The sequence below is a fragment of the Epinephelus moara genome, chromosome 6, assembly GCF_006386435.1.
Source record: "Epinephelus moara isolate mb chromosome 6, YSFRI_EMoa_1.0, whole genome shotgun sequence".
Lineage (NCBI taxonomy): Eukaryota > Metazoa > Chordata > Actinopteri > Perciformes > Serranidae > Epinephelus > Epinephelus moara.
Window position 1 is genome coordinate 29,485,513 of NC_065511.1, and position 23,392 is coordinate 29,508,904.

A 23,392-nucleotide genomic window follows, 5' to 3' on the forward strand; every position below is an offset into this window, starting at 1 on the left:
TAGTCAAAACTGAATTACAGATATCTGTAACTGTAGTTTTGACTATTCAGAATGACATTATAGATATCTGTCATTCAGTTTTGACTAGTCAGAATGACGTTATAGATATCTTAAATTAAAATTCATACTAGTCACAATGACATTACTACTAGTCAAAATGACGTTATAGATATCTATAATGGTAATTCCGGATAGTCAGACTTAGTGATTAAATGTTAAAACGGCTTGCCGTATGGGGTGGGGTTATGGCCTGAGCTGCAGCCAGCCACCAGGGGGCAAACAACACGTTTTGGCTTCACTTTTGGGAAGCTGTCATGTTGTCCATTTTTATATATGCTCTATAGGTTATAAGACCATCCCGCTCCCTATGAGAGGTTCTACTGAGAACCCTTCTACTGCATAATGGTTCCACCAAAAACCCTCTCTTGGGGTTTATACAGGACCTTTCCATTTTCCAACGCTGTTAGCAAAAACACTATTATATTCCAAGGGTTTCATCTAGATCCCACTCAGTGAGGCTCTAAAAACAATGAACTAGATCACCCATAGATCTTTATCCCATTAAACATGGTTTTAGTTTAACAAATGAGACCAAGGGAAACAACTTGTACAACCCACAACAATCATGGTTCACAATCATGTTTTAGGGGGTGGAGATGCCTTAAAATCGCTACTGCTACAGCCTTTGCTATTTCAAATGGTATGGTAGGGTTGGAAACCGAAACTCAGTTCAAAGTTAGAACCAAATCCAAAATGGCAGGTATCAAGTACCTGTAAAAATAAATAAATAAATGCTAAAAAAATAATTTTAGCAGACCATGTGGTATTGCATGACATGAACTGATGGTGAATATATCAACTATGGCAGAACACAGTAAAATAAATCGATTAAGAGGGACTCCAAATATGTCTATATCTAAAAATGAAATTTGAATAATGGGTAAATATTTAATTTTCATTGTACATTTTAACACTGTCGTGGACCAAGCAGTCAAAGCACAAAAAACACAGGTTTAAAGTTAAAAAAGGTGGATTTATTTCACCCCCAAAAAATAAATGTTGCAAAGGAAATGACCAAAGATAACAGAATTTGAGTTATAGTGCCTTTAAAAGAGGTCAACAAAACATAACTACTGAAAATAAGGCTCACATAACTAGACATTAACTTAACAAACAGAGCTCACCGAATGAAACAATGGGGCAACATATACACTGGCTGATCAGACCAAATTAAACACAAAGGGGAGAACTTACATACACAACTAAGACTAACATAAAGAAACCCCTAATCCCCCCCATGATGTCACAGCCCCATCTTTGCCCAACTCCAACCATGAAGTGACCTCAGGTAACTCAAAAACAAAGAGAAATGAATTAATAACTAACAAAATCAAATAGCAAAATGGCAAAACAATGTAAACTAAATGTGTGCACTTACTCTAGAAAACAGCGTGTTGTCAAATGCTAATAAATTTTAAACCAAACAAACTGGTGTTGTGTGTATTTTAAGTGACTGCAAATTAAAAGTAACTGAACATGTGGTGATGGTGTGGGTGAGTGTGGGAATCATTCAACGTTTTGTGTGGCTGTGGGCACGGCCATCACAAACACCCATGTTCTCAACAATCCTTGAAGAACTCTTTCTTCCAAAAAGGGTTCTTCAGGAGAAAACAACCTTGGATTTCGGGGCATCTTTCTCTATTTGCTAACATTGTATAGACAAAAATGATAAATTGATCATTAACTGATTTATCAGTGATGACAATAATTGTTAGTTGCAGCCCCATTTACAACTCCAGGATTATTAAATAAATTTGAAGAAAATACATAAAACATGTCTGTTACTGTCACCAAAAATTACTTTTTAATTATTAATGCACATAATATTTTACTGTGAATGCTTCAGATTTTGAGAAAAATACATGTGATGAGATATGACGCCTCAATTGAATCTTGTAAAAGAGCTGAGGAAAACAAAGCACAGGGGAAGGTTGTATTCTGCAGCCGTCCTGGAGTTTCAGGGTCCATGGCAGGTGTTAACAGCATTATGATGTTACCTTTGGCCTGTTTATAAATATCTCCGTTGTGCCTGCTCAGCTATGACGTGTCCTGGCGAGGTTATGGAAGCTGGGATTAGTGGCACGCCGGGGGCCTGAGGGGTGAGAAAGTGGCGCATGACACTCAAACAACAAATGATGGCTGACATTGAGTGAGACGAGTCACTGAGCTGGAACAGACAGCTCTGAGACAGGACTGCCCTTCCTCGAGTTTGTTTACCCGGAGAAAACAAAAGACAACAAGACAGCAGATGTCATAATCGCTTGTTTATTCTTAGTATTCCTTTAGACATGAAATAAAGAAAAAACTATTTTCTTTACAAAACATCTGTGTGAAGTGTTGTGCAAAAAGGGAGTACAGAGAGAACATGTGGGATGTCACACCACACCCAGGCCAGAACAGCAGAAGTAAACAGAGAGGATCAGGGCAGAGACAACTCACATATTGTGCAAGAAGTGCCAGTGGTATTAAAAGTAGTGGTTTCTTCTATTAGTAGGTTATCAGAAGTGGGTATGACACCAGAATCCCTCTGGCACCAGTTCGATGTAATAACTCCAATCCCACTAGACTGAGCCTTCTTTGAGATGCTGGTAACGTGTAAACCAAAGGCTATCTGCCTCTCTCACATCCTTACTCACTCTGGCTGGAGTGGCTCACAATCACTGACAGTATTCAGAAGCGGTGGTGCACGGAAATGCTGTCTGCAGTCTCTCATCAGTTGCTTACCAAAACATAACTCTGTGGGTTACCCACACAATGCTTTGTCATTCATCTGCTGCTATCATTAATTAACTCACATACCTCTATCTGTGCCACAGACTTGATTAATGAAATGGAAACATCCTCGCTTACAAGTAGAGCACGCTCAGCACTCTTAATGCTACTCAGAATCATCTGGAAACCTGACTTTCATCATCACTTTCATAATAATCACACAGTAAGTCACGTATCTCCTACACATTAGCATATCATAGGCCAGTCAGCGGTACCACTTTGCTCAGTCAGGTGTGCAAACAGCTTTCTAGAATACCATACCTATTAAGAAAAAGGTGCCATTAGGAGTGTCGGCAAATGACAGAATACAGGCCAACTATCCAGTATACGTTTTAGGCACTAAACAAAGACAAGAGTCACTCAAATATCTCAAAGTTACAATATCTTTTACAATATGTTGTGGCTTCAAACACATTCACACTCATGACTTAAACACAGCACTTGTTTTCTTCACATTGCAAGACGATTTAAGCAGGCACATGAATACCTTACTCAGACGGGAAAAGCACATAAAGTACAGTTGTGTCATTCTGTACAAACTGCCTATGCATAGATTCAGCACGCACAAACACTCATAAATCATTCACACTGACACATAATGCTCGTCATAGGCATACACACTTAAACACAGAAACCCCAAACACCCCATGATGGCAACATTTAAAACATCACTCCTCTGGTCACACACACACACACACACACACACAGACACAACTTTAGGACAATAAAAGCCTGTTTTTCATGTCGTGGGCATGCTGCAGTCGATGCTCTTAAGTGACGTAGGTTAAACATTTTAATACAACATGTAAATACTGTGAGAGATGCTGTTTGCTGTGAGTGCCGTCAGGTTGAAATGACAGTAACAGCAGATAATTGATCTAAAAAGATCTAATATAGTCTTGATGGATTTTTACAATATTTGGTTCTTAAATTAGTTCAAGACGTTAGTGAATATTAGTGTATATAGTATATAGTAGTGTATGTGTATATATTTTAAATTCTGGATTTAAGGTTGGTGAGAAATTTAAATTAGTTTTCTTCTTTATTTTTAAGTATAATACAACAACCGTTCTATACACTAAAAACATTCAGCCTTTATGGGGTTAAAACGGCGTACACATGCAATATTTACAAGGCTGGAAAGTGTATGTCTGGCTTGTATGGAAGCCCATTTCTGCCAATGTGACGAAAAGAAAAAAGATCCTGTATGTCATTATAATACAAGCTTTCTAAAAAAATTAAAAAAAAGACTTAATATCTCAAAATAAGGGGAAACTTTCTCAGAATAATGATTCATCTCAAAATAACGAGAAGCCTTTTTTTAAAAATGACTTAATATCTCAAAAAAATGTGTTAGAATATCAAAATAATGGAAGCTTTCTCAAAATAAAGACTTCGTATCTCAAAATGGTGACTTAATATCTCAACATTTTGGGAAACTTTGTCAAAATAATGACATGGTATCTCAGATTAGTAAGAGATTTCACAAAAACATTTACTTACATCTCACAATATTAATATAGTATCTCAAAAATAATAACTTGATATCTGAAAAATAATGACCTACTATCTCAAAATGACTAAATATCTCAAAATTATGACTTAGTATTTAAAAATATTTTGCAAAATAATGCCTTACTTATCTTAAAATAAGGACTTTGTATTTTAAATGTTGTTAGTATCTCAAATTAAGAAGCGTCCTCAAAATAATGAAAAAAAAAACAAACATTTCTTAGTGTTTTGGGAAACTAAGTCATTTTTTCTGTTTCTCATTATAGTGAATTACAGGATATCTTTTTTTTCCAATCAGACTGGTGGAAATGGGTTTCCATAGTGTTTGTGTGTGTGTGTGTATGGGGTGTGTGTATATGTATATAAAGACAATTATTAGTATTGCCCAAAACAGGTTTCTGGTTCCTTCCAGGCTAGAAATGAGGCATATATGTTTGAAATGTTTTACATTAGAATGCCTTTGCCCATGTGTACACACCATCTGAAACTGTTTATCCATTTAACATCGAGACCCCTTGATTTTTCTTTTTTTTTTTTACTTTATATATTATATTTATTTATTTTAGTAACAAATCTGACATCTAAACCTATTTTCATATCATATGGCTTTTTAAAATGCTGACGTTTCGCCTGATATTAATCAACTTGTTAGAAAATTCTATTAGTCAGGAAAGCTACAGAGAAAGGCCAGTTGGTCGAAGATGAATCTGCCTCTTAACAATGTTCCTACATCTCACTGATCATTTCATTGGATCTTCATGGCTATCATTTTGTGCTTCTGTCAAAAATCCGAAAATGCTTTTTGTTGATTTCAGTGCACCGAACCTGGACTGTCATTGATTTTCCAGTGGTCAGTTAAAACACGAGGTAGAGACATACATGTTGTAACACTGAAATTTATCTGCTAACCTCATCTGTACCATGCAGGAGTTTCAACTAACATTGATCTGTGTTGACGGAGCCTCCACATAGGTGATGTCGTGGCTTTGATAAAGGCCTCATAGGAGTATTTTGGAGCCATTAAAGATGCTAGGCATAAATGTTTAAGCTTTTGCCAAATTTCAGAGGGTCAAAGACACAGGAACTACTCTCTCTCATTGCCAACACAACCAAATACTTCAGAGGAAATATCTAGTTTGAATAAAAAATAAATAAGTCATGATTCTAATCTCTGTCAAAGGCTGTGTACGTAATAGTTAAAACTGATGCCCGGCAAAGAAAAAGAGGGAAAGGATGAAGGAAAGAAGGAGGATCATTGAAGGAATGACTGACAAAACAGATAATGAAAGAAAGAAACAAGCAAGCACAAACTCACCAGACACTTTCATTCAGTATTTCACCTTTGGACAGCCCAACGTACAGCAGGAACATGGTGGTCCCATTAAGTGCCTGGAGTTAATGCTTGAAAGAGCTTGCTGTTAAACTGTAGGAATAATGGGATTTTTATAGAGCCACGGGGAAATCCAGATCAAAGGCAGTAAAGTGGTTGATCCGGACTTGAGGGATCAGTCTGCAAAACACATTTAATCATCTGAGATATCCACCGAGAGCCTGAATCTCAGAGTCTATAAATAGTTGGGTTAGTATTGTTAGTACGTTTTCTTGTGTGGGTAAATACGCTAAAGTATTTTTTTTTCTTTATGTGATCATGTATTGCAGATGTTTCTGAAGCCAGAGGACCGGCACAAGCGTATAACATCCATATTTCAGCTATGTACAGTGTGTAAACAAAAGGGGGCTTTCATTTTTGTTTTGATGATGCCCAATCCAAAGAATGTCATCACACATTTTTGTAGGTTTGCGATGACACCGGCTAAAAAGGTCATGCATTTTGTCTGTTTTATCCACATGCGGACAGAGGAACAAGCATTGCTAAGCTAGTTAAGGCCAAATTAGAGATTCTAGAATATTATTGTTTTACTGAAATGTTGTAAACCTTTCTGGCTACCTCATTAGGTTAGAAAAGTCCGTATGTGGAGAACTATTTGTAAACTCTGCAAAGGAATTCATTTGCAGTCTGACAGTCTTACTATGAAGTTACCAAAAAACGAGGCTGCAAGGTGAATACAACAAAAATGTTTAACAACCAACAAGCCGCATTAGTTATGTGAAGATTTCCTGAATCGGAAAGTCTCAAAGGTTATGTGTTAGTTTTAGACAAGTGAGATACCGTTATCAAAGTGTGTTCAGGCATTAGACGTGTTAAATCGAAGTCCTCATCCCAGTTTCAGTGGTGTCTTCATTATTTGGTAGGGGGTGTTCGATTGTCTACAGTGGTGGTAGATGGAGAAGATCTGTGGGGCTTCCCTTGGATTTTTGCAGGGGCAGTCCTCAGGTGGTGGTGGTGGTGGTAGTTGATTCCTCAGCCACGGTGCCGTCTTTGCTGGCCTCCAGCGCAGCACCGCTAGATTTCAGCTCCACTTCAGGGGTTTTCGGGGGGGCTGCTTTTGGAGCGGAGCCTCCGATAATATCAGTGTGATCTGGGCTTGGTTTGGAATCCGGGCCTGGCTCGGGTGTACCGTTGGTAATAGGTTCCGGTGTGGTTGGTTTGGGGGGCTCGGGTGTGGGAGTCAGGGCACTCTTGCTTTCAGGTGTTGGAGTGGGGGCCTTAGGTGCAGGTGATTTAGGCTCTGGGCTTGGGCTGGGTGTTGTCTTTGGATCAGCTGGACTCAGACCAGTCTTGGGCTCAGGGCTCGAGGCTGGGCTGAGCTTAACATCTGCTGGTTTGGGCACGTCCAGCTTTGCTTCCACTGGCTGATCAGGGGTCTTCTTGGTCTCGGGTGCTGGGGAGGCTTTAGTTTCAGCTACTGGACTGGACTTCATTTCCGCAGCTGGTGGAGCGCTTGGCATGGATTCAGCAGCAGCAGCAGACGGTGGACTTGGTTTGGTTTCAGAGGCAACGGAGATGCTTACAGCCACAGAGTCAAGGTTTTGATCGGGGGCATCAGTGTCAGTGTCCAGTGGGAGGGCGGTGTTAAAGCCAACACCAGAGTCACTAGTCTCTAGGTTACCGATCCCAACCTCTTTAGAGGAAACCTCCAGACCCTGAGTTCAAACAGAAAACAAGGTAAGGCACATTTATTAGTTTAGTGCCCATCATCAAAAAGACAATTCAAAGTGCTTCAGAGAAGACATAAAAATTTGTTGAGACAAGATAAAAACAGACACACAAGCCCATATAAAAGGAACACAGAAACAGGATTTTAAACAGAGTAAAATTAAATGGAAGGTAATAATAAGCTAAAAACAGGATAATAAACGTCACAGCTCAGTTACATTGCAGTGCAAGATACGAATAAATAGTCCCAAATTAAATTTAATAAAGGCAGTGGCAAACTCAAACCATTTAGGATTTAAAAGAACTGAGATTTGGAGCAACATCTCAGGCCCTCTGGGAGTTTGTTCCACATGTGTGCATTAAAACTCAGTCTCCATTATAGCTTTGACTTTGGTGACAGTAAGCATACAAACCCCAGAAAACCTGAGAGGTCTGGAAGGTTCAAAACATAGGAGCATATCAAAATATATATTTTGGCCCTAAACCATTCAGTGCTTTATAAACCAACAGTAATATTATAAAAATCAATTCTTTGTCACACAGGAAGCCACTGCAAAGATCTGAGACCTGGACTGATGCGATCCACTTTCTTGACCTGAGTGAGGACTCTAGAGGTAGCGTTCTGAATAAGGTGCAGCTGTCTGAACGCAGAAAACAGTATAAAATGCAGACATTATTAAAATCTCTCAAAGACTCAGTTTTCAGAGAGAAATATTACATATCCTCACTTTAATATCCACCTCAGTGCTCTGAGATTTCTCTGTGTTGTCTGCCTGGGAATGCTTGGATTCCTCACTGAGTTTGGTGATGTTCTGGACCACCTGTGAAGTGCACACAGACATATAATAGTCATTCATTATATCATCATCACTGTCATTGTCATTAACATTGTTAGTTGTACATTTGTCCCTCCAACCTGTCTGAAGGCCTCTCCCTCGTCCTCTTTGCCAGCGTTCTGGGCGATCTTCTCCAGAGCAGCAGCCCTCTTGGCCCTCTTCTTCACTTTGAACAGGCAAGACAGAAGACAAACCAGCAGAAGGAAAACCAGCAGGCCCAACAGGGCGATGATGGCCACATACAGTGACTCCAGCCTGTAGGCTGCATGGAGGCATGGTGGGGAAGGGGAGAGAACAGGAATGGGAGAATAAATAATTCAACTGACCTTTTATTGATAAGTTGAAATTCCAGAGCATACACACAGTAGTAGAAACTGTTTTTTTCAAGCCACAACATAATAATTTTGATTTTGACACTATCATTTAGCAGCTACCAGCTACAATATTGTAAACTAGAATTACTGCCTCACATTTGTATGCCTCTGCAAACCAGTCAAGTTCCAGTTTACATCCATGTTAGCCAAACTCATATCTTACCATAACAGCTGACAACAGTTAGATGTTGCTGCAAAGAAGCTACAAATTCCCAAACTTCACACACATCTTCAGCCCAGCAAACCATAAGATCTAAAACAACCACCACAGTTTCAAGATGGGCATCCATTAGTGTCACCAATTCAATATCTGACCAAATGTTACGTACTTCTGTTCCTGAGTTACGGTGTTGAATAGAGTGTTGAGTGTTTCTGCAGAACACTACGATGTCACATTGAAGTTGACCTTTTGAATATATAATGTCATCAGTTCATCATTTTATCCTATTAGACATTTGTGTGAAATATTGTCACAATTTACGTATGAATTCTTGAGTTTTGCTTTATATTTAACAAATTCGAATTAGTTCATCCCTGAGTCCAAGTGGACGTTTGTGCCAAAATTAGAAGAAATTCCCCAAAGGCCTTTTTGAGATATCACATTCACTAGAATGAGACAAATGTGAGGTCACAGTGACCTTGACCTTTGACCACAAAAATCTAATCACTTCATCCTTGGGACAAACCAGGCGTTTGTGCCAAATTTGAAGAAATTCCTTCAAGGTGTTCTTGAGATATTGTGTTCATGAGAATAGGACGGACAGACAGACGACAACCCAATAAAATAACCAGACCACGGCTATCACTGGCATGGAGGCATAAAAAAGGCTCAGAAATAATAAGAAGCAGCCCTTTGACAGACTATTATGACATCATAGCCACAGAGTATTATGGGACTTTTTCTGGGAAGAAGAAAGACAAGCATTGTGAACCCATGTGTGTGCACTCCATAATTAATCTGGTATGCATCCATAATCAAAACCACAGGTTCACAAATCTAGTCTAACTGTTCCCTGTTGTACCCTGTGCATTGCTGTGCTTCAACCTAAGTCAATAAAGTGCAGTGAACGAATACTGGGGTCCTGTAAAATGCATTCTGACCAATGTACCGGGGAAAAAGGCCATCTTAAGAATCAGCTACTACAGTCCAACATCCGTCTTTCAGTTCAAATAAAAACCATTTAGCCCATTGTTCAACCATTCATTCTCAACCTCATCTCCATCCTTACGTTGTAATTCCAGGTGGACGTTGGATACATTGAACCCCAGTATGTCAGTAATTTGGAACTGGCCTTCATCTGCATTCTTGACCTGATCCAGATAAACCCATGAACCCTCTAGAGTGAGACGGTCTTCAAAACCCAGCTCCGTTTGGGCCTAGAAAAGACAGACACTTCACTTTAAAAAAAAAAACTGAACAGAGAAGATAACATTAATGAATGATGACATAGAGAAAATAACCTAAACACCATCACCTCAAACTCTGAAGTTGACAACACACATTGGAACAAAGGTGTGTCATACTGGATGTCCATTAGCAGCATTTGTCTGACATACAACAGGTCTGGCTTTCAGCATTAGCACTTAAGAAAGTTGTACATTTATTTGAGAGTTCACAGGTGATAGTAAGATGCTATGAAGAATACAGAGTATACTAGCTTCCCCCAGGAAATTATGGAGCTGAGGTGGGAAGCCACCGAGATCTCATCTCATCTCGAGATCCATTTAGCTAACAGATGTGAACCTAAGCAATTAAAATCACATGAAATATAATTGTTTTTGCTGTGGAAAATAGTGCCTCCGGTTAATATCATATTTCATAAAACTGCATTAATTTTTCATGATGTCAGTCTCGGAGGTCTTTGTGTCAGACGAGATGGCCCACAGCTAGAAACAACAAGTTTTGTAGCTGAATATGAAATCTATTATTAACTGGCTATGTTGTATGTTCAGAAGCATAAATCTGTACATTTTATAGGGATGGGAATTGCTAAGACTTTACTGATACCAATGCCATTATCGATTCTGCTTATCGATTCCCTTATTGATTCTTGATTAATTTTCTGTCTGGAATAATATAGGCCTGCTCAGGTTTGTGTTTTATCCCAGAGTCTAAACACAGTGTAGGAACAGTAGAAGGCATGCAGGTGACTCAGGAGTGACTGTTTAATTGTCTTCTTAGTCAAAGAAAAAACCCGCTAAGCCTGCCTGCGTGGCGCTAATGTCATTATAATAGGATATTTACCACCTGTAACAGACATGCTGCTCGAATGGGAAGCAGTTGCACTCGTGCGTAGAATGTCAAATACAAGGCTTTCCTGGAATTTAAGCCAATGTTTAGTATTTCCACCCCTGAAAATGATAATTTTACAGACATTACAAGCAGCGTTGTTATCATCTTTCTTTGTGAAATGACGCTTTGGACTGTGTCTTGTTCTCTGCTATGAGTTCTTGTTGCAAGTTTCCAGCAGTGTAGACACACGAGTTTCACATAATTGTTTTTCAACTGACGCACATGATTTCCATTGATCGGACAATTTGGAGCCAGTTCTCAGTTGGAACCAGTTCTCAATTCCCATCCCTAACATTTTATAAAATATGGAGTACATAAATCTTAATTACAGCAGTGGTAGGACTAAAAAGAAATGAGTGGCTTCAGTTACATTTGTAAATTCTCCCTTGTCCAGCAGCAGATGGGGTACGGGGTTAGAGTTGGGGCTGTAGTAGAGGCGGACCAAGGAGCTGTTGAGAATCAGGTTGATCTTCAGTCTTTTACCATGTGGCAAGGTCACAAAATTTTGGTGCTCTGCGACACAGACAGACAGAGAACAAGAGAAGACTTACAATGAATTCATCAAAGCTCTGTTTACAGGCCCATGGATCAACTAAAATGCATTAGCTTGCGAGAGCCCATTAACGTTTGGGTCTTTAAAAAGCCATTATGGCAGACAAGGGGAGCATAATCGAAAGAAAACAACAACATCCTGATGGAAGGTGCCGGCAGCTTAAAACAGGTCAAGCATGGAAGACGGGAAGATATATGTCTTCATTTGTGCTCTCACCTCTGACGTTGAGACACACTTTCCTTTGGATATCACCTCGGGCATCCCTGACAGTGTAGCTACCCTCGTCTGCACCCGTGACAGCGCTGAGGGTGACGTAGCGATCGTTGACGCTGATTCGACCCTGGTAGCCGTCCCTGGACATCTCTGTGCTGGTCAGCAGCACCAGAGCAGGTCTGCGGGAGGAAAAAGTCATAGAGGGTGAACTTTCTCTAACCTTTCTTGGTGTGTCTCAAACACGCTGTCGCAATGAGTGCACATCATGGTAGGAAAATGTCATCACAGATTCTCTTTCGTTAAAATACCAGTGTAATTTTACTTGACTCTACCTAGATGTCAGGTTGGCCTCCACGGCACTGGGCCTGTACTCCAGGGTGATGGGAGGAGTCACCCCTAACAGTGGAATATGGTAGTTGTCTCCATATTTGATGACCTGCTCGTTGGAGCAATCTAGAAGGTAAAAGCAGGGTGGTGAACAGTTTATTCTTGAGTAAACAAATGCAACAAAGTTATTTACAGAGGACAGGAAGCTGCCTATCAAAGTGGAAAGGAGTGAAGCCTGAGAGAGAGTTTGTCTGCTTCAAGTGAAGGAAAAAATGATAGAGTTGAATATGAGAGAAAGGACAGATAGGGTGAAGGAGAGATAAGGGAAGAGGGAATAGCTTGACAGATGTGGCGAAAAGGGGGACAGATTGCAGAGAAAAGAGCACTGATCCAAAAATATCAGGGCAGCTGAAATGAAAGGGTAGAGATACAAACCAAATGGAGGGAACGGCAGCAAAGACAAGATAAAGACAGGAAAACAGCAGGGAGGGAAGGACAGAGGAGTGGGTTGGTGGTTAAAGAGCTGCATAATTAGTGCCTGGCAGCTTTTCTGCGAGCACACACAAACACACGCACACCTCTTCGTCACATTACTCCCTCCATATGGCACGTCGTCCACATATTGCTCCGCTACAGTCGCCTTTATCCTCGCTGGGTTTGAGCCCACTCCCTCCTCTCGTGTGTGTGTGTTTGTGTGTGCGTGTTTATGTGTCTAATCTCATCAGAGTCAGAGTCAACACTGCTGCAACTTGTAACACTCTGAGGACAAACAGGATGTGTAACTGAGAGGTTTATTTGGCTGCTGACTGCATGATTACAGCAGGAGAGACGACAGCGCCTACACGACCATGACTCTGACTCCAGACCAGATATAAGAGGCTTATTCTTCATCCCGCGGTTGTGGCTCTGATGTCATCCAGTGGTGGAGGAAGTATTCAGATACTTTAAAGGTCTAGTGCAAAGGATTTAGTAGCAGTAAGGGATGCAACCAACTAAAACTTCTCCCATGTGCCAAGCATGTAGGAGAACTATGGTGGCTGACGCGAAAATGGATATTGTAGGACAAAATGGAGGACTCCGTGGAGGAAGACCCGCTCCATATCTAGATATAATCAGCTCATTCTAAGATAAGGAAAAAACAATTATTATTTTCATGTGATTATACACTACACAAAAACATAATTATGAATATTATATGCCGTTTCTGCCAATATATGCCCCTAAATCCTGCACTGGACTTTTAAGTAAAATAACAATACCAAAGAGTGAAAGCTCTCCATTACAAAGTCCAGCACTGAGAGCACTGAAGTATTATAAGTAAAATGTTCTTTAAGTATAAAAAGTAACAGTATTCAATGCAGAAAACTGTCCCCTCTGAGTGTTACGTTAAAAATCATATTATTGGATTTAAACATTTATGCATTAATGTGAAAGTGGCATTTGCTTTTGTCGAGGTGGGGCTAATTTTCACAATTCTATATACAAATAGACAGTTGAATCCATAACAACGTATTTATATGTTTTATAGGACTGTCATATTAAGTGAAACCTGGAAAATAACAGTAATTTTAGCTGTCAACTAAATGTTATGAGGTCAAAAGTACAATATTTTACTCTGAAATTTAGAGGAATGGGAGTATAAAGTGACATAAAGTACTCAAGTAGAGTACAAGTATCTCAAATTTAACTAAATACTTAAGTAAATGTACTAAGTTACATTCTACCACTGTTTTATTCGACATGCTGCCATTTAAAATTGAAGCTGACCGACAAAAAAAATAATTTGCAACAATTTTAATCATCTTTGAAGTCATTTTTCAATGCAAAATGCCCCAAATTCACATTTTTTACTGTATTCTTTTGTCTTTTATGATAGTAAATTAAATACCTTTTGGTTTAGGACCACCGCTAAGATAAGACAAGGAATTGACAACACCAGAAGATATGACTGCAAAATTGTGATGGACATCTTTTACTATTTTTGCCATCTTTTTGACTTAATGTTTCATTAATTAATTGAGAAACTAACCATCAGATTAATTGATAATGAAAACAATTGTGTGTTGCAGTCCTATTTGAGACTCATTATTAACTGTCATGGTTGAACAAGTTTTGTATTGTACTTGATGGGATGATTTATAAGTGAAAAACATCTCCCAAAATGTATCTTAAATTGTCACAGCTCAAGTTTCTCAGGTTATGTTTTTATTTCATTCATTCATGTTGTTTCCTCTTTGACTTGAAACTCTCATCTCCTCTCATTTCAGATCACTCCACTCCCTGTGTGTTTCTCTTCCTTTTGATGACTTCACCTGTGTCTGATTGTCTGTCCCACCCTGATTAGCCTCACCTGTGTCTCGTCATCCTTCCCCTCACCAGTGTGTGTCTTGTTTTCTCTCAATGCCAGTTTATCTTAGCTCCTTGTGTGTCTAGTGTTCCAACCTTTTGTTGCCCTGTATCCTTTTCTTTGTTTTCTGGATTCAGCCTGTTTATTGACTCTGCCTCATCCCTATTGAATTCGTTTGCCTTCACTGATAGTCCTTCTGTGTACCGAGCCTACCTTTTGACCAGTAAAGACCATGTTATTTTACCCAAACTGTCTCTGTGTTTTTAAGTCCACTCTCACCTGGTTCACCAGTTGTTACAAAAATTTAATTTTGTTGGTCTCATATTAAAAGTGCAATTTAAAGCTGTATTAATGAATAAAACACTACTTTATTATGTGGATTTGTAACATGTCCGTTTAGCATGATAGATGAGGTCATCCAAAAAGAACTGATAGTTATATGATTTTAACTTTATAAATTTGGGTCTTAGAGTTAAAGAAGAGTTTTGAAGTTGAGGCTACACTTCATTACCATTCATATTGTATCATACATTGATGTCACGCAGTACCTCGGACTATCAGTGTAGTGCGTCTAATGTCGTCTGGGTTCTCTAGACTCTTCACGGTGTACACGCCCTCGTCTCCCTCGCCAACAGCTTCTATGATGAGGTAGCTGAGTTGGCTGTTGAGTCTGGCCCGACTGCTGACCAATTTGCCATCACGCATGAAGAACACGTCACCCGACCGAGGAGCAGACCTGTTCCGAAATGTGACCTCTGAGCGTGAGGGCAGCATGATGTGGAAATCCTCCCCGTGAAACAAGGTCTTGGAGTCCTCATTGACTGGATTATATGATGAACAACAGAGGGAAGAAGTGTTGACAAACTCATAGAAGGGCATGAAAAGTTCATAATTTATAATTGATGAGTGATACACTCAGAATTATATGTGATGCACTGGTACATTAAGTCTTACCTTTAACAGGGGCGGAAAGAGCTGTTAACAAAGATGAAAGGAAAGACAAATTAAGCATATCAATAATGACTCTTTTCATCCACTGTCACACTGCAATACAATGAATGAATCATTGTTTTATTTAGTCTTTTTTTCCCCATATCCTTTTAGATTACTTCACATACTGTTTATAAGACAAACTCAGTGTTCCAGCAACCTCAAACTGACCTTAAACTATTAAATAAAACAGTGTTTCCTGGACAAATAACACATGCAGCACGATCAGCTGCCAAAAGATTGAACACTGACACTGATGGAAGACGACAAAATTTCCATATTTTCAGATCGCTACTCGAGGGAACAGCTTCACACATTTTTTTTCAAACATACCTGTGGCGAGCAGAAAGCTGAATGCGATCATGCTGACTGTCCCCATTCTGGCTGATTGTTTTGTGCCTGGAAGGAAAGAAGGAAGATGGATGTGTTCATGGAGAGTCTACAAAGTAGGCAGCATTATTTTACTGCTTTGAGAGCTGAACATACATCACTCTTTTGCTTTTCTTTGTTGTATATTTTCGTATGTTCTGAATCAGTAGCGAGGGTGTTTTTTAGAGGGCAGGCAGATATTCCTGGACCCTTTTGCTTATTCATAGTGAAACTGGTGTATGACATCATCCCAGAATATCACCCTATGATGACTGAAGCATCCACCGAGGCACCTACAATGAACTTGACACTCATGAAAAGACAAAATGTGTTTTGTTGCTCTGCATCCCTCAGAAGCAAGACTCTTAATTTAAAGTGGCTGTTTGTCTTCATATATTTATATTTTATGCGGGCAGCACGGTGTACAGTGATTATCACTGCTTCACAACAAGATGGTTATTGTGAACCCACAGGCCAGCTGGGGCCCGTCTGTGTGGAGTTTGCATGTTTTCCCCGTGTCAGCGTGAGTTCCCTCCTCCTTCCTCCCACAGTCGAAAGACATGCAGGTTAAATGGTGACTCTAAATTGTCCGTAGGTGTGAATGTGAGTGTGAATGGTTGTCTGTCTCTATGTGTCAACCCTGAAATAGTCTGGCGACCTGTCCAGGGTGTACCCTGCCTCTCGCCCAATGTCAGCTGGATTGGCTCCAGGCCCCCTGCTACCCGTAAGTGGATAAGCGATTACAGAAAATGGATGTTTGTCTTTATAGACTGTTTCGCTGGAATCGCGTTGCTAGGCAACAGCTTGGGTCTCTGAATGTGGTTACATGGACATGAGTAATCTGTTTATGATCGGGTTTTTGGAGTATCTGGTTTATGTGTTTGAGCATGTAAACACCATATTCCACTTATGAGAAACCCGAATATGCTGGCTGGTATACTCTGAAAGAAAGCGGGGTGTATATGGGGAATATAATAATGACAATATAATAATTCATAGTGTCCTTTTATCCCCACAGGAAATACAAAGGGACCCATTTAGAATGATTATGATGTCATGATTGAAATATCTGTACGAGAAATGACAAGGATTTCAAATACAATGACTACTGCTGTTTCAGTATTGGCTGAAAATACAATTACAACTCCCTGGCTTAGATCCCACATTCAGATCACTCCCAAAATGTAATCAATTGTTCCTTGGATTGAGGTTGATCTGTGCACCAAATATAATGGGAATCTCTTTATTGGTTATGCAGATTTCCTGCTGACATACAGTATAAGCACAAACACTCACACGCCTTCCCAACAAAGTTTGTATCTTTAGTTTACTGTCAAGAATCTGTGAAAACTATGTGAAAATTATTAACAGAAAAGTGTCAGCAGATAATAAAGAATAAATTTGCACATCATTCTTAAGTGTCGTGAAGTGCAACGTCAATGTCAGTTATCTAAGGTGTTAAATGTTCCTCGCTGTATAATCCTCTTGCTGCAAGATTAAGAAGGGCGTGGATCTCTTTCTTAGCAGGAAAATACACTGAAGCTTAAAAAGTCTTCAAACAGGATATGTCCACAAAGGTAAGAGGAGCAAACATAATTTCCACATTATCATTTCCACAGGCAGGTTTCTGACAAGAATCCTGATTAATTACAGTGCTGAGGGGGATCTTGATGATGTGAGCGACTCACGTCCGTGCCGAGACATCAGAGGCAACACATCAAGGGGTCGGAGCAAAAGAAATGTTCCTGTGGTTTTCATTTTTAGAAGGCCAGGAGGGGAGCAGTAGGAAACACCTGCAGTGTTCACAGTCAGGGAGAGCAGCAGCAGCTAGGTAGCATGCAGTCAAGGTTACCTATATGCTGTAAAAGTATGTACAACCTCATTATAATTTTATGACTGTGCTCAATTATTCATACAAAACAGTTTTAACTCGTATACCGTGAGGCCAACATTGTCCTTCTCTCTTTCTTTTGTCTTCTCTTGTACATATTCTCCAAAGTGGATTAAGAAACACATATCGGGCCAACATCTCTTCAATCTCCTCATTAAATTACCTAGGTGTGTCCCGGGTAATGTTTTATCAGGGGAAGACATTGCTTTAAAAGCTCTTGGCAAAACTACAAATAAATCAAAAATGTCTGTCTAGAAAAGCCGAACTGTTGGATATAGCAGCCTTAGAAATGCTAGTTGGAGTTGGTGTTGTGCCACTTTGATTATGCTGCCACTCTTTGGTACAGTACCTCTTCACACTCTCTTATAAACAAATTACAAACTGCACAAAATAAGCTAGTAAGACTGGTTTTAAAGCCGTCCCCCGGACACACCTTAATGTAGTTCATTTTAAAAATCAAACCTTTTCCCCATGGATAAAAGGGTGGTGCAAATAAAGGTAAGATTCTGCATAAATCTGCACCAAACCAAATATTCTAATCTAGAAAAACACAACCACTCCTGCAACACTAGAGGCAGTCTAACACATTTAATTAATCCATTTGTACTGGAGAGGAAAAGACCTCTGCGGACAATTCACCCTCCTGGTAAAAACCTCCTAAACGTCTGGCTCTTAAGTTATCAAGGAAAACAGGTGAGCAGGTATTAGCAGGTGCTGGGCTAGCAGATCATCTCCAACGTGCCAAACAGCTTAAAAGACACACTGACTTGTAATGTCTGACTGATTTATTCAATATTTATACTGGTTTTAATCACCCAGTCCGTTTGTTTTGGAGAGGAAGAGACCTCTGCGGATAACTTGGTTCCTGATTAGAACCTCTTGAACAATGATCACTGAAGGAATTCCAACTGGTAGTTCACACTTTGCACATGGGAGACATTTTAGCTGGTAGAAATCTGCCATCCTCACCTCTAGATGCCACTAAATCCTACACACTGCTCCTTAAAACATGATTTGGGAAAAATATTTTTTTATATACAGCCACATGTCTAGTTTAACGTCATTCTTGCTTGGCACTTTTGTACTCGATCTGGCATCTTGCACTGCCACAATTTTAATCCATGACAATTTTAAATATCTTATACGGAGTCTGTCATTGTGATCATCCTGTCATGTATGTTTTAAATCTTGTCAAAATAATCTATTCGTCATTAGGCTATTAAATCCCACCAATAACTCCCTTAAGAGACTATCTGCAGAGAATCTTGCCGTCCCTGTAAATCCAATTTATCTCCCATTGCCTAGAGGTTTGTATTGGACTTAAGACATTAAAAAACAGCCTGTGGTGCATCTTTTGTTTAGAAAACCAATGACAGGGTCATTATCACTTAATAGCATACCTGAACTCAATTTAAAACCAGGGTCATGAGTAGATTTATGAGTCAAAGTTAGTGTTGTTTTAAGGCCACACCAACAGGCATTTATGCATTTATATCTTAAACAGGCACTTTCCTTTTTAAGTGTATGTGCATGTTTACCAGGGCCACCTGGCTTTGGATCTCTGTCAAGGATTGTTTATTGATTATGTGCCTGATTTTAAACACAGAATAATTCATGAATCTTGAGATAATTCAATTCCTGGGGATCTTAGTGATGACTTGGCTGAGTTTCCAACACAAAGTGTCCAGAAGAAGATGCGCTACAGAGCAAACACATTTTCTGCACAACATCATGGCGGTTTCGGAGAAGATTCGTCATTAATTGCAACACAGAGGGGATTATAAAGATGTGAGCTGCCTTATGCTACACTGAGGCGTCTGAGGCAACACATCAAGAGAGTTTGTGCAAAAAGAGATTTTGCTGCGGTTTTCATTTACAAAGCCCAGGAGGGGACTGGGAGGGAACACCTGCAGTGCTCACACTCACACTTTGCAGCAGCTAATAAACATGCAGTAAAGATTAAAGTGTCTCATTGTAACACAGGAGACATCACGAGACATCCCGCTCCTGCTGGAAATGACGAAGCAGTGAGCCATCACCACACTGCATAAAAGCCGAAGTGTGCACTTTCTGCACTCCTGCCACCTGGCTGTCTGTCTTTGTAATTTGAACATATTTTTAAAGATCAACAGCAGAGCAGCCATTTCCTCTTATTGTTTACTGGAAATAATTCACATTTCACAGTGTCCGATTCTGACAATCAAAGTTGCTGTTTCACAGAAGGCCTCACAAAGCCCTCTGCACTGTGTCTGCCACATACGCGCACCACACTCTGGGCACAAAGCCCAAAAGCCCACAGATTTTATTGTATCTGAAACAAAATATGGAACAAAGCTGCGTCACACAGACCAGTGTCTCTTGCCAAACAAACCTTTAGTGTCCTTTGCTAGAGTCATCTATATAACTCAGATTACACTGTAATTTTATTACTGCAGCACTCATCCTTGTTGTGGGAATACTTTATCTTCCTTTCCGGATTTAAAGGATCATTTGAGGTGTCTGCATCATGCACTGATTTTTCCAACAAAAAAAAAAACCTGACTGTTGACCCCTGTAGCCATCAGCATTTAATTAATACAGCAATCTGAGATGTAGGTTGGCTCTGAAGAATGAGAACCGTGTCCATCTGTTTGTCACAGCAGTAGGCCTCGTGGAGTCACCACAGCCAATCTGGTGTTCGTACACAAGATCTGTGAGGCAAAAAAAAAAATCTTCTCCCTCATTTCTGTGTGATTTTTGAGCATTTGGGGATAAAGCTAGCACTGCGAGGGCTGCCTCACTGAGCACAAACATGCGAGACCATGGAAACATGCAATAAGCTATATTATAAGCTTATTCACACATTGACCTCTAGGCTGTAAACACTGGACACAGACATGAACGCCATCTGCTATCCTTCCCTGACTCTCCCTCCCTTCACTTGGCTTCACTCAGTCTTTATTTTACCTCACTGGATTCTCCACTCTTCTCTCTTTTCTTCCATTTTCTCACTTCTGTCACCATTCTCACATCTCAAAGTGTTACTTTCTACCACCATCACGACGCTGTTCAAGCCTCCCTGTCCTTTAACGTTCTATTGCCTCTGTTTGACAGCTCCGTGTCATGTCTCGCTTGCTTTCCACCACATGTTGTCTTCTCAGTATAACTCCTCTCAACCCGAAACCCTCCGCTGCCGATCTTGGGGCATCTCTCTCATTTCCCTTTCTCTCTGTTTTATCACATCTCTTTCATCCTCTCCTCCTCCTTATCTTATATAATCCAAGCCAGTGCATCCCACTCTGAAATCAAAGCCCGTGCCTGTGTTCCTTCTAGCTCCAAACTCCCTACTTACTGGATGGACAGACTGGTCTTTGTCCGAAGGTTTAAAGAGGCGGAAATGCCTTCAATGACTGCAGATGTGGGGACCCTACAAAGCCACCTCTGTGTCTTTACCCTTCATCATTTCTCTTTCATTTTCTCTTTTCTTTACGCAAGTGATGAGGAGAAATGGCTCTACATGGGGACCCTCTGACGATGAGGAGGCAAGAAGTGAGCTCAAACACACATTTACAGGCACACAGATGCACCGACTGTGCCTTCCTCTCGCAGCGCTGGACATTTATAAAACATGAGGCATCAAAAAGAGAAAAAAAAGGATTGCTGCACCAGGAGAAACATGTGAAAATGGCCGAGTGTTTACTTCAGGGGCTCCACTTTCAAACAAATATAGAGTTTCTCTTTGCTAAAATGAGATGCATTAAAAATTCTTCCACTATGATTATCCCAACAGTCCAAACTGCTACCCTCTGCATCACAACAACCCAGATCACATTTCAGATCGGCACGGCAGAAAGAGATGATGCAGGGAAAAACAGGCTCCAAACAACCAGAAAATGTTCTGACAAAATCCAAATGGATAATTTCTGAAGTTTATCTTGGAGAGGGGAGCCTATAGCAGCTGACAACCTATTTTCCTTCAAAGCTGGCTGCAGTGAACTAAAGGATGAGACAGGTTTCCACCGTATTGCTTGCACCTGTCAGATTCATTAAAATCAGTGGACATGAGGGAGGAGCGGGGGCAGAGAGAGGGGTGGTGGTGGTGGTGGTGGTGGAGCTGCGTGCATGTATTGACAAACACACAAGGACAAGAGCACAGAAGACGTGGAATTTACATGGTAGGAAAAAAAAAGATGAGATTATAATACAGCCATTGCTCTTGTGTGCTTAGGCCTTCATGCAGCTCTGGTCACAGTCTGTGAGCAGCAGCACACTGCAGGCAGGAGTCAACAGCCAGAGAGCCTCCGGGCTACAGCATCCTCTAAGATAATGGATGCTATTAAGCTTTTAAGTGTAAGGAATATATCACCTATTGGAGCATAAACTTCCTTATATGGAGAGAAGGCATGCCTGAGGAAATGGGACTATAAAATGCATAATTTTGGTATGATAATAATAATGGTAATAGTGATAATAGTGATTCTTGTTTTCAATTAAGGTGGACAAACCAGTTTAGATTTAATCCACCTGTTTTAATTCAAACTGTTTACATAGCTATAAGGCAATACATCTGACATCATATTGCATCCAACAAAATAAATCTGCATTATACTGAATCCCACCAAGAGGCTGAGAAATAAAAAAAATATATATATAAAATGAAGGCAAAGCCGGCTCCATCCTGGGACCATTCAATCAGCGCAACAATCATCATATATCACACCTTTCCTCATTGGCAGTATAATCTGTGGTTGGTGATAAACCTCCCAGCTTTAAGTCTGTCAGTCACCTCCGGGCCGGGATAGCCGATAAGCGCATCAACCAAAAAACTGCAGAATTTAACCCGTCACGCACCAGTCAGATTTCAGGACATCCGCACATGCATGTAAAGGCAAAGAAAAACAGCGCTGTGCAGCTCACCTACCTTTGACTGGGCCGGTCGGAGCTGCGGTGCAGTCAGAGGAGATGTCGGGATGCTCTCAGAGGTGAAAATCTGTGCGGACGATGCCTGTTTTCTCCCTCGTCGTCTCCCTCCCTTCCAACCTCGCCCCCCTCAAGAGCAGCACTTCACGACTCGGGCTCAACATTTGGAAGGTGTTCAGAATATGTCGGGCTCCGCTCACTCCTCGGAGCCACTCGACTCGTGTCGGGAAACACCGTCGCTCCCTGAAAGACACCTATGGTCATCTCAAAGTGAGGAGGGGGTTTGCTTATGGAGATGTCAAACAGGCAAGTGATGCTGATTCAGCACACAGCTATGCGTCTGTAAACACATTAAGCCCAGACATTATGTCCAAAGTGGATGATAATGTGTTGTGAACTACATGGATGCCTTGATGCATTGCTCACCATCACATCACCTTTCTCCAAAAGTTTCACACAATAAAACATTTCATTGATAACCTTCAGAAAAAAGTACATTTCATCGGCTTTAAAGGGGAGCTACATTAATTTTCAAACTTCATCCATGTTATTCCTATGGTCTAAGACAGTCCAAAAATATTAGTAAACATGACAAATTGCCCCCTAAATCCAAAATCTAGAGTGCTAAAACTCAAATTTTTGAATTGGGACCAAAAATCTTTGCTAAGCCCCGCCCCTTTGTGATGGTCTGACAAGTTGTCGGAGTAAGCATGGAGCCCACTATGTAATTAACTGCACTCCCTGAAGAAATATTATCATATTTTTGGAAAAATGACAGTGATTGCAGAGAGAAGCAGACAGAGGGGTCTACAGTCTGTGTTTGAAGGATATATCCAGGATGTCAAACTGACTCAGCAGCAACAACAGGTTAAAAAGACAAAGATAGTTAGAAGCTAAA

The 23,392-nt window shown here is 40.3% G+C and overlaps 1 protein-coding gene across 1 annotated transcript in view; it reads right to left on the reverse strand.

The window, feature by feature from the left end:
- Positions 1–2,324: 2,324 nt before the first annotated feature.
- The window catches only part of si:dkeyp-77h1.4 (probable serine/threonine-protein kinase irlD), a 21,355-nt gene continuing 287 nt past the window's right edge, over positions 2,325–23,392 (reverse strand). The window contains exons 2-12 of the mRNA XM_050047380.1: positions 22,496–22,737; positions 15,669–15,734; positions 15,300–15,320; positions 14,894–15,166; positions 12,004–12,124; positions 11,675–11,850; positions 11,276–11,418; positions 9,842–9,989; positions 8,319–8,500; positions 8,131–8,223; positions 2,325–7,389 (exon numbers count right to left, since the gene is read on the reverse strand). Coding sequence (XP_049903337.1) covers positions 6,676–7,389; positions 8,131–8,223; positions 8,319–8,500; positions 9,842–9,989; positions 11,276–11,418; positions 11,675–11,850; positions 12,004–12,124; positions 14,894–15,166; positions 15,300–15,320; positions 15,669–15,714 — 1,917 coding nt within the window. The 5' untranslated portion in view covers positions 15,715–15,734; positions 22,496–22,737 and the 3' untranslated portion in view covers positions 2,325–6,675. The remainder of the gene's footprint in view (positions 7,390–8,130; positions 8,224–8,318; positions 8,501–9,841; positions 9,990–11,275; positions 11,419–11,674; positions 11,851–12,003; positions 12,125–14,893; positions 15,167–15,299; positions 15,321–15,668; positions 15,735–22,495; positions 22,738–23,392) is intronic.